This window comes from Microcaecilia unicolor, chromosome 2 (genome assembly GCF_901765095.1).
Source record: "Microcaecilia unicolor chromosome 2, aMicUni1.1, whole genome shotgun sequence".
Classification (NCBI taxonomy): domain Eukaryota; kingdom Metazoa; phylum Chordata; class Amphibia; order Gymnophiona; family Siphonopidae; genus Microcaecilia; species Microcaecilia unicolor.
In genome coordinates, this window is record NC_044032.1 from 481,745,984 (window position 1) to 481,761,899 (window position 15,916).

At 43.2% G+C, this 15,916-nt stretch overlaps 1 protein-coding gene across 9 annotated transcripts in view; it reads right to left on the reverse strand.

Moving 5' to 3' along the window:
• CTBP1 (C-terminal binding protein 1) overlaps positions 1-14,923 on the reverse strand; it is a 259,594-nt gene extending 244,671 nt beyond the window's left edge. For 4 of the 9 annotated variants that reach the window (XM_030191079.1, XM_030191077.1, XM_030191082.1 and 1 more), the window contains exon 1: positions 14,702-14,921. In XM_030191079.1, the coding sequence (XP_030046939.1) occupies positions 14,702-14,741 (40 nt within the window). In that variant the 5' untranslated portion in view covers positions 14,742-14,921. The other 5 variants (XM_030191081.1, XM_030191085.1, XM_030191078.1 and 2 more) reach the window with 2 other exon arrangements.
• Between the last annotated feature and the right edge of the window lie 993 nt (positions 14,924-15,916).

Below are 15,916 nucleotides of genomic sequence, written 5' to 3' on the forward strand. Positions count from 1 at the left end.
CATTCCAAGCTTAGCATGAATAAACTTAGCTTTTTCAAGGCTGGCTTGGTAACCCCACAATCCAACTGTTAACTTTCATTTGTTCAACGGGGCCCAAATCGTTTCACCCACATGGCTTCATCAGGAACCACAGTTTTTACATGGTTACAGGGGTATAAATCTAAAATTAGAAAGATATGTATCAAATTGTGAACAGTCAAACCATTTAATCACTCACAATATGCTGACAAACCATTTACAAATTCACATTCACCATTACTTCTTGATACAAAAATACAAAACACAAAGACCCACCCAAAACTATAGCACTTACTTTCAGCCAACTGAACTTCTCAGGAGACCAGGAAAACAGGTGGGATATTATACCCTATGAATTAGACAAGATCACAGGCACAAAAAAATCTCATGTAGATATCAGTGTCCTGGTGTTCAGACCATGGCAAAGACCTTGGTTTCTGAGGGTATTTCCCACTACTCAGCTATTGCTGTGCAATCTCTTTTAATATGACCCTTTGAGATTGTGTTTGGCTATTTTTCAGTTTTTTTGTATTAGGACCCTCAGAGAAACCCAAACCACTCAGACCTTGGCGAGGGCCTTACATGGGGATTCCAGAAAGCAATTCTGCAGCTCTCAAGCAAACTCCAACTTGTAGCCATCTTGCATGATCTCCAAGACCCACTAGTTGGACGAAACTTTGGTCCACTCCACCAGAGAGAGAGAGAGAGAGAGAGAGAGAGAGAGAGAGAGAGAGAGAGAGAGAGAGACAAACGCCCTTCAATGATAGGCCCGTAGGAAATAACCAAGACCCCATTCATTGGGAGGAATGGTAATCCGAAGCCGTCCTGCCAGGAGGGATTCGGAGCTGTTCTGTCCCCACGAAAGGACTGCTGCTTGGTCTGGGACCACAACCTCGGAAAGTACCCAGATCTCCCTAATCAGTAATGCCTAGCCTCCCGAAACCAAGAACGAGACTGAGGCATGAGAGGATGACAGACTTATCTTCATGGAGCCATTGCCCCTTGGAATCGCTCAAATCCTTCACAATTCTAGACAAGTTATCCCCAAACAGAAGGCCACCCCAAAAGGTAGAGCCAAGAGGTCCTTAGAGGTCGAATCCATTGCCCAGTGACGCAGCTAGAGCCATTGTATGGTCACCACCGCCACATCTCCTTAGACAAAGTCCAGAGAAGATCATACAGCAAATCTGCCAAAAAGGCCAAGCTCAGCTCCAAAGAAGGACGGGCTATGAAGAAGTCCTCGTCTGAAGATGCTCCCTGCACCCAGCTAAGGCAAGCCCGGGCCACAAAGGAACTGCAAACTGAAGCCTGCAAACCCAGTGCTGCCACCTCAAAAGAGCTCTTAAAAGAAGATTCCAACTTGCGAACCTGTGCATCCTTGAGGATTGTGGCTCCCTCCACTGGCAAAGTGTTCTTCTTAGTCACAGCCATACCTAAAAAATCTACCTGCGGCAAGCACAAAGACTCGAGGTTCACAGCCAAGAGCGGATAGTCTGGCCATGGCCTAGGCCACCCGCAGACTAGCTGCAGGAGCATCCCACTGTGCCGAAATGAAGACCCTCATAGCTGGGAGGATGTGAAAGGTCTTAGGGAGCCGCTTAACGCCTGACAGAAAAGAGTGTTCGGCTGCCTCAGAGGCAAGGACCTCTGGAGACGATTCTTGAAAACATCCAACGCCCACGCTATCAACGCAGGCAGCTGGTCGCGGCGGATCAGCTGTGCAGCTGTATGGTTGTCTCCCTCCTCCAGGGGAAGCTCACCCTCCACCAGGGAGCGGGCTGAATAACCGGAAAGGGGTCCATCACAACCCTGCCCAGAAATCACAGAGAGCTCATCCAAATTTCTGGGGGCCTCCATCCGCGGCCGCTTAGACATTGGAGAGCCTGAAGTTCCAGCGGAGGCCAACACAGAGGGAACATGAGAACTCCCTCCCCACACACCTCAGAAGGAAAAGGAGAGGAAGGCTGAGCCAAAGGCCTTGTCAACAGAAAGGCCCGATGCATCAGGAGCACAAATTCAGGAGACAATGGGACCGATGAGACGCCCAAATCTCGCATGCTCCCAGCTGCACTCGTTGACTCAGCTGGGCGCTTCTCCACTAAAAATGCATCTCTCTCTCTCAGGACACAATCAGGTGCAGTAACAAGATGGCCCAGACACCCCACTGTCTCCCACAGTAATCAGCTGTACCTGCACAGGGAAACCACTGTTTACCATGGGGTTTTTTTTGTTTTGTTTTTTTAATGCGAGGAGGCAGGAGATTCAAAAGCCCACCAGGAGAGCTCAGCACCAAGGGCGGCAGGGAAGGTGAGGAAGGGACCTGGCACCACAAGGTGTACCCTATAGCCCACCTGGCAACCTCAATCCCGCGCTCACCAACCCAGGGAAGGGCAGGAGCCAGTACCAATTCAGAGCTGCACAGAAAATGTCTGTCCACCTGTTAGAGAGAATATGAAATGGAAGCTGCTGCATAGGGTCATATATAGCAGAGCTCTGGTGTTCTATCTCTCCACCTGCTGGTAAGCAGACATAACCCATTCGTTTCTGGATTATCTGGGGGGACGCTATGGAAACCAGCTTTACTGATGATTTAAGCAAAACATACTGGGGCAATAACCATACTGTGACAGCCAGCATTTCTTTAGATCTGCGGGCTTTTTATACCAGGATATTCAAGTGGCTGCAGGCAACTTATCTAAATATCTACCAGCGATATTCAGAGAGTATATGGAGAACTACCCAGATAAAGTTAGGACAGCCTTTCTGCTGTCCTATCTTTATCCGGCTAGATAGCAGGTTAGCAGTCTGAATATCACCGCAAACTGGGTAACTCCTGGCTCCACCCCTTAACCACTCCAGCACTATCAGGATATTGCACAAGCAGTCTGACCAGTTTTTCATTGGCATTAACCTGATAATGCCACTGAAAATCCAGGTATGGACCCAATAAGTGAAACATATACAGGTACACTCCCCACCACTCTGAAGTACTCTCTTTCCGGAGCTTGAACAGCACAAATAAACACTATTTCAGTACAGCATTACACCATACAACTCCATCTGTGTCTGTGATCCCTACATAAGTACATAAGTACTACCATACTGGGACAGACTGAAGGTCCATCAAGCCCAACATCCTGTTTCCAACAGTGGTCAATCCAGGTCACAAGTACCTGGCAAGATCCCAAAACATTACAATACATTTTATGCTGCTTATCCTAGAAATAAGCAGTGGATTTAGTAATCTGAATAATGGCTTATGGACTTTTCTTTTAGGAAGCTATCCAAACCTTTTTTAAACCCCTTTCACTGCTTGTCAATTCTTTATAACATGGGTCTCCCCGAGTGCCGGGCAAACCTGCTTCAGCTTGACTGAACCCCACAAGGGCTTTTCTCTCCTCCAAGGGATGCTGTTCCACACATATTCTTTTCACAAGGGAATGCTATCTCTATGTCATTAAGCAGTTTGATAGTATTCCCTCATCTTTTGCTTTGCAGCTCAAGCTCCTAATTCACTGCTCCCTTTTACACTTAAGCAGAGTGGCAGATAAAACCTCCGACTTTCACATGCACTTCATGCATGAGACTTACTTCACACTGGATACCTAGGCCCAAAAACTTATTGCAGCATGTTTACAGGCATATTTACTAAAGTACATTAAGGTATTCTTCCTAATATGCATTAACTGCAAAGATTAAGGCATATTAGATGAAAATCCTTACAGAAACTGCTAGGCGCATTCCCAGCAATTTTTGGAAAGCTGCTCTGCATTAACTGCATGGCAAAGTTCACTACTGCGCACTAATGGCCTGACAGATAACACAGAATGCAAGTACCCATACCTTGAAGTGTAGCTAACTGCACCATGTTATCTGCCTCATTAACAGTTTACACATGGTAATCGCAATAACTGAGAGGCAGTCTTTCCTCATGGCACTACCCAAACACGGAGCTTTCTATTCTGTGTTGCCTGTTTATATGCAAACTACGGTGCGTGATAGTATAGTACACAACTACCATTACATAGCTTAGTAAACAGGTCTTTTAACATACTTTGAGTCCCGTTTTATGAAGAGATAACGAAGCTCAGAGCCTTTTCTAAATTACCTGTAAGAGGACATGTTTATTTGCCAGCATGTGCAGCGGGAGCAGCAATTTTAAATAGGTTTGTAGAAAAATATGAATGGCACAGACCAGAGAAGTTCTATGTGTAACTGGCACTACTTCCAAGTGTAACTGCCCCCATTTTACAAAACTACAGGTGTAAATGCTACCAGACATGTAAATAAGGCTACAATTTTCTTTTGGTTTTGTTTTGGAGAAGGAAATAAACTACATCAGATTAAGGACAATGACGCCCTCAATCTCTCATGTAAACCTTTAACCAAAACGAGCACTGATTAAAAACCTGTGTACTTTGGAGCTGAATAGTTTAAAACTGACATTTAAGTTTTCCCCATAAATGTGTGCTCCCTTTGTAAAATGAGGAACAAAAGTGTAGATTTTAGACCTGCCCAAGCTATGCCCCATTGAAAACTCCTTATGATATGGACCTCCACATACAAATAGCAGCTTTCTGAATCAGTATCTGCACATCTATGCGACATACACATGGATATACCATACACTCAAATATGAGTGAGTATAGGCAGTTTTCCCCTGAAAAAGGGGGGGAAAATTTAACTCACATATAAGCTGGGGAGGTTATATTCAGGTATATTACTTCATCCCCTGTGAAAAAGTACTTTTACAAAGAGAGGTGCTGAGAGATGACTTCCAGAAAGGAAGAGATCTCCACTGGTAAGAATTTGCTTGAAAATTGTTTTTAAACTTGGGAAAGATAGACATAGAATTAAATAGGTAACCTCAGGGACTTTATTTTAAGTTACACTGTTCACTTAGCCAAGGAGTTTAAGGAATAGTTTTTGTTAACATATAAAGTCTGTTACCGTTCCATAGGCTAGCATTTAAGTAGGCTATCCTATAGTTACTACAGTATCAGTATAAAACACAGCTAGTAAGCACAGGAAGCCTCAGTTTAGACTTTTTAACTTTAGCCATTTCAAAGACATCCCTATCAATTCAAACAGAAAGAAAGGTAGGCTCATACTTGTGAATATCTAGTAAAATTATTTGCTAGAGAAAAAAAAAACTTTACAGAGAACCTTTTGAAAGTTTTCCTTTTAGGCAGCAAGATAAACACTGTGTTCAGTTATCTGTCAATCAAAACACAGTAGCTGATTAAAGAAAAAAGTTCAAAGGGCCCTACTGGCACAATGATTGCAGTCGAGTAGCGCTACAGATATGATAAGTAGTAGTAGTACCACACAAACACATAAGTAAGGCAGGGTTGAGTTCCCTCAGTCCAGAAGAGGTGTTATGAGAAGAATTCAAGAGAGGGAGAGATCTTCATTGGTAATTATTCACTGGGAAATTGCTTTTGAACTTGGGGAAAGCAAGATTTAGAATTAAATATGTAACCTCAGGGACTTTATTTTAAGTTACTCTGCTCGTTTAGCAGAGGAAATTATGGTAGTTTTTCTTTGCACAAAGTCTCTGTTACAGTTCCATAGGTTAGTATTTAAGGAGGCTATTCTACATTTACTGTAGTATCAGTATAAAGCACAGCTAACAGGCACAGGAAGCCTCAGTTTAAGAGACTCTGAGGGAGCAGAAACCAGGCAGTCTTGAGCATACACAGATGCTTGACACCCCGCACTGCCCAAGCTTGCTTTCACTTCCCTGTCAGCGGCAGCAGCCAGGAGGGAGTAGTAAAAAATGTCTGTCAGTAGGAGGGGGGGGGGGGGGGTGTCAGGAAACGAGAGAGAAGTGCCGATCACAGTGAGAGGCGGGGGGAGGGAAGCTCAGAAATTTCTTCCAACTCAATTATAAGCCGAGATCCCAATTTTTGGCCATTTTTTTGGTCCAAAGATCTTGGCTTATAGTCGAGTATATACAGTATTTCAAAATAAAGTTCTTCATATGGATTAATGGCTATACCTCCAGGTTAACATCATGCTGCAGTAACGCATATTAACAATCTGATTTTGTAACAGAATGTCTACTTGAGAAGTCCAAAAAGGCTCCTATTTTATTAAAGCAACATAAATGTCTTCATGCCTTTATACAACAGGAAGCCATAACTGGTCTCAACAGCAGGCGAACGCCAATGCACGTGTTTATACCTGCGCCAAAGCAGGTATAAATACATGCACATGTGCTCTACATGTGTACTCAGGTATTTTATAAAATATGTGGGTAGACTGCACCAATATCCCTACTTAGCCTCAACTATGCCCTGAGAATGCTTATATACGGTACCTGTACATGTACGCACCATCTTGGCAGTGCATGTATTTATTCATACACACACCAGGGGAAAATTTCATAAAAGGCCTTTTTTGTATGCTAACAAAAAAAACTTTACATGCTGAGAAAACATTATAGAATTACCCACAATTGGTTACACAAATATTACTACTAACCCTGAAGTTGTTTTATATCACTGGAATGATATAACTTCTAACATGTTCTGAGGAATATGTTGAAATATATGTAGATCTAAGGCAGCATGTTAAAACTGCAATCCTGAAGGGCTGCAAACCAGTCAAATTTTCTGGATACCCTTAATGAATATGTATGCATACAGCTGAGTTAGTGACCACAAATATACCTTAGAAATATTCATTAGTGATATCCTGACTGGCTTGCAGCCCTCCAGGACTGCAGTTTGACATTCCTGATCTAGGACATAACTAAGCCCCACTAAAATACTTTGGATTCGATTAGTTTTAATTTTGCAAGACTTTGTTTTTTTAAAGCAAAATAAGAGGCTTTTCTTCCAAGTGCAAGTTCATTGTCTATCCTGTTTCTGATATTTTGTTTATAAAAAATTGCTGTCCAGGTCTCCATTTTGGGACACTCTCACTCCAGTGGCTAGAAGCAACATACTTAACTGTTAAAGGTTTTGGGTTGGATGTGGGTTGAGGGATGGGTGAGGGAGGGAGGATGAAGGGGGAGGAAGGGGAAGGAGGGGAGAGAGGGGGAGGGGTTAGGAAGGTAAACAATGAAAAGGTTCGGAACATCTCGATGTATCAAAGTGTATTTTTGAGTTGAAATATGACAGTGGTTGGAGGTGTTAATAAACAAGATAAAAAAATTGCTGTCCAGATTAAAGAAACTCCATATTTGGAGGATGAATTTTAAGAACTGCTAGTGTCGCACTGCTTTGATCTGTTGTGTTAATAAACCTTCCCTATGAGATACTAAAACTGTTTGACGTGTTCCTATTAAAAAACGCTGTTCAAAGTGATTTGATGACTAATAGATCATGTTCTGTTAATTACATATTAAAATGATACACATCCAGCCCTTTTCTAGATATTAGAACCTCCAAAATGTGCTCAGATTGAATGTTAGAACATCTAGAAACGCACATTTCTGGGGACCCTACAATCTCTAGCTTTTCTTTTGCTTTGTTTTATTTTTAAATAATCCTTCAAACCCTGCCACTACAAAAATAAATTCCTAGGCACTGAAAATAAGCATTACTCTACTACCAAAATGATCATTTTTAAGAATTTTGCTTTTACTGTGCTGCTGCCTGTAGACTGAAACTACTCTTCATTCTAGCCCACCTCAGTATATAATCTAAATCATCTCCTCCCCCTTGCTGAAGCTTCTTTGCTGACCCTCAGGATAGCAGCTGTGCTCACTGCATTCAGTTCCAGTTGGGGAGACAGCATGTCTAAACATACAATGCAGTTTCATACAGAAATAAAAAAGGAGATAAGATATGCATTGTTGTATGCTCTCTTTAAGGCAAATATTAGCTATGAAGCTCCTGCCCCAATTGGCCTGGACCAGTGGCGTAGCTACATGGGGCCTGAGGGGGCCTGGGCCCCCGTAGATTCCAGCCTGAACCCCCCCTCCCGGCGAACCCGCCCCCGCCTACCTTCACTTTTGCTGGCGGGGGACCCCACTCCCCACCAGCCGACGTCCTCTCCAGCCTGCTCCTGCATGCATTGTTGACGTTCTGCACGTTGTACGTGCGACGTCAGACTCAGAGAACAGAACAGAGAACGTACAACGTGCAGGACGTCAGCAATGCATGCAACAAGAGCAGGAGCAGGACAGAGAGGACGTCGGCTGGCGGGGAGTGGGGTCCCCCGCCAGCAAAAGTGAAGGTAGGCGGCGGCGGCGGGTTCGCGGCGAGAGGGGGGGTCGGAAAATACGTGGGGAGGGGCGGCAATGGCGGCGGGGGGGGGGGGGCAGCGCCGGGGGGAGGGCTAAAATGTGCCCCCTCCCCTCGGGCTTTGGACCCCCCTCCCACGGAAGTCTGGCTACGCCCCTGGCCTGGACAAACAATATTCCCAAGGTCATTCTTAAATTGGACATCCTATATTTATTTTTATTTATTGGGACTTATTTAACCGCCTTTATGAAGAGATTCACCCAAGGTGATGTACAGCAGGTACAGTTTAACATAAGACAGCATAATAGTAAAATAATGAAAAATAAACATAAATACAATAACAGATTATCAAAACCCCGCGCTGTTCCAAACAGTGCTCCAAAAATAGCGCTGGAACAGCGCGGGGCGCTATTAGACCTATGATCAGAGATAACTGCATGCAAATTTAAACACACAATTATCTCTGATCATGGGGTGGAAGTGCGGGAGAATTGTGCCTGAGCATGCGCTCAGCACAATCCTCCCGCACTTGTTTGACAGGTCTGGGCTGTCAAAAGCCCAAATCTGTCAAACACAGGGGCTGGAGGTCCATGGGTCCACCAGGCCACAACTACCCCGAGCAACGGGGGCTGGAGGTCCGGCAGACCTCCAGTCCCCCCGACGATCCCCCCCAGGTTCAGGGAGGGCTGGAGATCCGGTGGGTCTCCAGCCCCCCCTAACTCCCCCAGCAAGGGGTCCCTGGTGGTCCAGTCCCCCCTAACCCCCTACCTTGTGTGTTGGAGGAGGGTGGGTAGCCTGCCTGCCTCCCTCCTGTTCCTGTGATGCCGCAAAATGGCGGCGCCCAGCCCTGCCCACTGTATCCTGGGATGTGCTGGCGGGGCTATATACCATATAAGGGAGAAATGGTGTATAGCCCTGCCCAGCGCATCCCAGGATACACTGGGCAGGGCTGGGCGCCGCCATTTTTCAGCGTCGCAGGAAGAGGATGGAGGCAGGCTACCCTCCCTCCTCCAACACACAAGGTAGGGGGGTAGGGGGACTTGATCACCAGGGACCCCTTGCTGGAGGACTAGGGGGGCTGGAGACCCACCGGATCTCCAGCCCTCCCTGAACCTTGGGGGGGGGGATTGTCGGGAGGGACTTGAGCTCCAGCAAACCTCCAGCCCCCCTGTCGCTTGGGGGGGGGGGGTTGGTTGGTCGCCTACTAGGCCACCAGGGAGCTTTTGCTGGGGGAGTTAGGGGGGCTGGAGACCCACCGGATCTCCAGCCCTCCCTGAATCTGGGGGGGGGGGGGGGGGGGGGAATCATCGGGGGGACCGGAGGTCCACCGGACCTCCAGCCACCTGTCACTGGAAGGTTTGCTATTGGGAGAAATGGGGGCCTGCCAGCATGCAATTTTGCATGTTAGTTGAGTTCAGAGCCCTCAAGCATGTTGTTTCATGCGCTCGATGGCTCTGATCATGGAACGTTAGCAAACGCCGGCGCTAGTATGGCGCTAACAGCCTCTAGCGCCAGCATTTGCTTCTGATCATCCCCCTGAAAATGAGGTAAACTTGAGAACAGTACATTGAAACCTAATAATAGAACTACTGTGAAACAGTATCAAAATATACACATTTAACAGCACTGAAATTCAAATACCAGAGATATAATACAATGTTAGCACAATACTAATGATACACCTAATAAACATGCATTAGAACATTCAACTAACATAGATATGATGCTAAAGCTTTTCTACAATACGACTTACCATATAGCTGAGGGACCAAGAGCAGATATATGATGGGAACAAGATGCGTGGTACAGAGTCAGTTGGGGATAATTTGATGGTTAGCTAAACATCCAGGAAAGTTCTTTGTATAGTTAAGCAAGAGATAAGAAACTGATCTAAGTTACTGTATGTGTAGGCAAGCTAGTCCAGATGCAGAATGGGTGTGTATAGTCAGTCACCCTATGTATTAAAGGCTTGGGAGAAGAGCCAAGCTTTCACCTGCTTCCTGATGTAGAGGTAGTCTTGAGTTATACGCTATATGTATTAGTTATGTTACCTGGAATAAGATCCAGGAAATAACCAACAGGCAACTGAAATCATCGGATAAGGAATTCAGTCATATATCAAGTACAGTGTACAAAAATAGCTGAGGTGACATTCTTGAGGCCCACTGCTGGTAAGAATTCGGTGGTGTTCAAGAGCTATTCAGTTGGACATTAGACCAGCCCTTATTCTTTATTTCTTTCAAAGTCATGAATATGAAGGTTTAGTAGCTAGCAGCATCAGGCAATAAGAGGCAAGATGGCTATTTGCAGTTCTAGCCAAAAACTGAAAAGTGGCTTAGTGTGTTTAAATACAGACCATACTGTAAAGATATATTTCTGACATTGCCATAGAAACAGATACATATAGAAATCACATTACTTACCAATCAAAATGTGTCAGACTGAATACACATTAAGCTGCCTTACTTTATATTTTTCAATCACATAATACATATAATTAACAAACTAATGCTCCATTTTTTCTCTGGACAAATACATATTTCAGGCAAATGTCCAAGTTTTCCTGAAGGACACAATCATAATTATATAACAGCAGATATTTCCTTTTTTTTATACACAGAGACATGTTTTAATACTGTCATTAAGAATGTATGACTATATTATTATACCCTAGGACTACATTCTGCAGTTCAAAATCAAGTACCTCTCTCAAAAAGAGATATCTGGCCTCCTTGCCTTGAATGCTCTCTTGGGGCATCTTTTACTAAGGCACGCTCACGTTTTTAGCGTGCGCTAAAATTGTGGGCACGCTAAACGTTTGAGACACCAATGCATTCTTATGGGTGCGTCTAACATTTAGCGTGCTAAAAACGTGAGAGCCTTAGCAAAAGGGGGCCTTGGTGTCCTATAGAAAACCATACAGCATTTTATTTATTTGGATTTAACCCGCATCTTTTTTCAGGTGTACTAGGTATTTCTGTCCTTGGAGGGCTCACAATCTTTGTACTGAAGGGCATGGAGGGTTAAAGTGGCTTGTCTAAGATCACAAAGAGCAGGAGGATTTGAACTAGGCTTCCCTGGTTTATTTATTTATTAGGATTTATTTACCGCCCTGTTGAAGAATTCTCTCAAAGCGGTGTACAGCAAGAATAACTGAAACGTAAGCAATAGACACTTACAGCAGTAAAAACATTCAATTAACTACAAAATATGTGATAGTATACTACACTACAATGTCAACACAATACATAATAAAACATTTTAATAGACAGCGTAGGCAAGATGGAACATATGTATGTATTAAGAGTAAGGAATCAGAAAATAAGGGGACTAATTTAAAGGAAGTTGCACATGAAGTCAGAGAGGTGCTTAAATATTATCTCAGCTAAGGTTGGTGTGGATAATCATGTCCTGCTGCACAGTACGTGCAGCCGGTGGCTGTGAGCCCTGAGATCTAACCTCTGCACCTCTAATTCTCATCTGTTATTTATTTTTATTTATTATGAAAACAACAAATGCAATTCATCTTGAGCTACCAATAGAAGGGTATAAGCTAAATCAAAATAAAGTCTCTAAAGGCCTCTTACCAAACCACGCAAGTGATCTTGCACGGAAGTGCCAACGAAGCCCAAAGTGAATGGGCTTTGTCGGCATTGCCACGCCGGGAATCGCTAGCGCAGTATAGTAAAAGAGGCCCCAAATGTAAATATGTATATGAAAAAATATTTACACTGGCATGGTAGGAAACGATGGGGCCCTTTTACTAAAGGATGTAAACCCTAATGTGCTGTTAACGCACAAGAAAATCTTACCGTAAAATGTTTTAAAGTGCTTTGCAGTCATTTCCCTGTTTTCACAAGCCAACTATTTTTTTTAAATAATTTTGAGGGGGTTGTGACATGGGCAAGAAAATCTTACCGTAAAACGTTTTAAAGTGTTTTCACATGCCAACTATTTTTTTTAATTTTGAGGGGGGTGCGACATGGGCACAGAGTGGGTGTTCCTGGCTAGCATGTTATGACTAGCGAGTGCTAACTGGATAGCACAGGGTTAACACAACAACTCTTTGCGCCTCCTAAATAGGGAGCATTAAGTGTTCCTGTGCTAAATTTTTTGCAGGTCTCGCACGCCAATGTGAACATTAGCGCACGACCTGCAAAAAAAAAAAGAAAGAGCCCTAAAGAATGCTATGTTAAATCTGGGCTTGGCATGCAGGAAAGTCCCATTAACAAACACACTAAGTCCAAATTTTAATGCACTTTAGTGAAAGAAGCCCTATGGTATTTTTTGCTCCTTGGTAGTAGACTCAGATTTAGTGGGTTTCATAATTTTACTTCTAAGACAGCACTGCAGCAAGAAGTCCTGTGCTACAAAGTATGATGTCATATACAGGTCAAATTTTTAAAATATGATGATAATATTCCAAAGCATTTCTGTGTGTAAAGTAGTGATTTATGCACAGAAACAGCTCTTTGCAGCAATTCATGCAGGTAAACTTATGTGTACATAGCTTGTACATGTATAAGCGTACCCAGACTAAGTGGAGGTATTTCTAGAAACGGAGGTGGTATGGGGTTAGAATTTACACGGACTTCAAAAAATGCACATATGCATGTAAAAATGCATATGCATGTAAAAGAGCAGATGTACACACAAGCACAATTTTCCTCATTTTTTAATATACACATACACACTTTAGCTTTGAAAATTCACCCAGGTCAGCACAGAAGAAAGTATGTACATACTTTGTATAAGTGTGTACAGTACAGTTATAAGATTACCTTCCAAATGAGAAACTGCACTTTTAGCAGTTACTGCAATGCCAGGGTTTCTTGATCAGGACACAGATGCACCACTTAATTAAATCTGAATCCCACGACTACCAAATACATCCTCACAAAATATCCTTTTAGTGCTACAGTAAATTAAAAGCTTACTGGAACATAAAATTATGTTTACCCTGTGTTTAGTATTTGTAAAACAAGACATTTAGCAAGGCTAATCAGCGATCTCAACCACAGCTCAATTGTATTTCTTTCACATTTATCATTTTTAACTACATACCGTACACAGCTTTGATACCATCAATAACTAACTAGATTTGACTGCCTGAAAGCCACGTTCTTAAAATAAGACTACTTCATTTCCCTGAGACTAAGAAAAATGAATCCCAGCAACTGATTAATCCGGCTCTAAGTACACATCTCTCAACGCAGATACCTCCTTTCAATTCACTGAATATAAAGGCATATTTCCTCTATGAAGCTACATGATTAGGCCTCATAACAACCTCGTGGCTGCCGCACCACCAAAATATAAGCAAACATCTTTTCAAAAGGCAACCAAAATGCACATCTAGTTTTAAAATACAAGATTTCCTTTCAATCATTACACCTGTCTTTCTTCTGCTATACATTATTTATTAGAAACGTATTCACAAGTCCAATATTTACAAACCCCATAGTTCAGTTGTCAAGCACCTTCTATTCACAATCCACTTTTTTGTAAATAACAGTAAGAACAAAAAAATTCACACCAAAATTAACGTTCTGAAATATTTTTCTGATCCAGATTTCCCCTTTCCAAGGTCACTGGCTCTTATCAGATATTTTGCAGGCTGCATTTCAGGCTTCACACTATAAACATAAAAATTATATATCTGTATTTATGTGTTTAGATAGATATAAATCACAAGCGATGCCAACATGAGCCTAATCATACAGTTCAGCTGTACCCAGCTATAGTTCAAATGTCTGTTTGCAAAATTTAATTTGAAAATCAAACAAAATACCATCACAAACAAAAAAAAAATGCATTAACGTTTCTGAGCCCAAAATCCCTAAAGCTCCCCTTTTCATTTCAGCAACATGGTCACAACATTCAAATCCTCCACCGTGACGTATAAACCCTGCTTTAAGGTTTAAAAATAAAATGGTGCTTCAGAACTTTGCATGTTAACCAAACACAAACATATGGTTTTCTCTACAAACAAGTAGCACTTTTTTTTTTTTTACCTGCATTCCGCTCCAGTAAAAATCCAGAAAAACAAGTGTGCACATCAGGAACTAGGAAAAGGTGGCCACATATTTCAATCCATTTTTTAGATGTGTATACACACACGCACACACACAAAAAGAACAATGGTTGCAGACATTCGGGGTCTCGTAACTATCTGAACAGCAAGGCTTAAATTTCAAAAATTTAGAAAACAAAAATTCCCCGTCTCATAGTCATTGCTCTGCAAAGTAAGTTGCTCTGCATACGATATTTGGCCATCAGTACAGCTTGTTTATATCTAACCATACATTCGCTACCGTCTCCCTCCCCAAAAAAATGCAGTCTCACTCACACACAAAGCAAGCAAGCAGCCAAAGGAGGGGGATGGGAGGGGAAAAGCAGAAAAAGCCTTTATGTACACATACATCAATGTAGCTTCCAAAGCTGTCTCAAAACAGGAAATCTGGATAAAATACAGTGAAAATCATTACCTAGAGGCAACCCCTTGTTTAGTAAGTGAGAACTTCCCATTGAAATATGTGTCCAGTCTCTCTCTTTAATGAGAACTTCAGCAAAATATTAAAAACAAAAATCCTAAGCATATGGCGGCCACTTCAATTTTTCCCCGAAGTAACACACAGAGGCACGCATTTGCGCGCACACACATACATACACACACACACAGACAAGCAAGCAAGCAAGGCCCAAGTGCTGCGTCCTCTGAAAGTGGGCGAGGCAGACGGGCGGAGCTTGGCCACTGGAAATTAATTTCCTGTTTCGAGGCTCCGAAAGCAGCTAGAACGGAGTAAGAGGGCAAAACAGCGAGAATGGAAACAAGAAAGAACAGAGCTCTGAAGTGTCTTTTCTAGGCGGGGGGAAATACGTGCAAGTCAGAAAACCGATTTTTTAATCAACAGAATAAACACACTTCAGATTGCAAAAATGTTTTCTGTTCTCTCGCTACGTAAGAAAGTAGTCGTTCAGAGATCTTCTCATCACCCAAATTTAGTACTGCGCAAAAATTACCACGAAAGGTCATTTGCAGAGCAAAGCTTGGGAAGGCCCCAGCACCGGCTATAACTTTCCCCTCCCTTCCTCTCACCTGCTCACTTGATGTCACCTCTGCCCAGCCCCTGACAGCAAAAAAAACTGAAAAGATGCATGGAAACATTGCTTCATGGATGCCACAGCTAGCTCTGTCAGCCCCACTCTTCTGAAACAGGAGGTGTACATTAGAGGGGGCGGAACAGGCAGAGCTAGTAGTGGTGCACTTACTGTGCGTTAACAGCAAACATTAAATTTAGCAAGGTAAGTGCAAAGCCTACGTGGTAAATGCAGATGGTGGGTCAACAGTCTCCACACAAACACCACTTTACATGACTGGGCAGATAGTGCGGGCTCTCTGCACAATTGGCCCAGGCAAGTATGACAGCTCTGGCACTAACAGTCAACATGATGGATACCCACAGTGGAACCATCTGTTCCTCGCCCCCCACAATCCAATCTTCCAAACCCCCTTGCTCAGCTTCTCCTGATCTCTCCTGTCTCAATTCCACCTTTACTCTGATCCTAGCCCCCACCCCACCCCAATCTCCCTTTGCTTCAATTCCTCTCCTTGCTCAGATCCCAACACCCGTGCATCCAATTTTCCCCAACCACCCCACTACGGCCCAGTATCCAGCCAAGTCCATTGTCTGTGCTCCTCT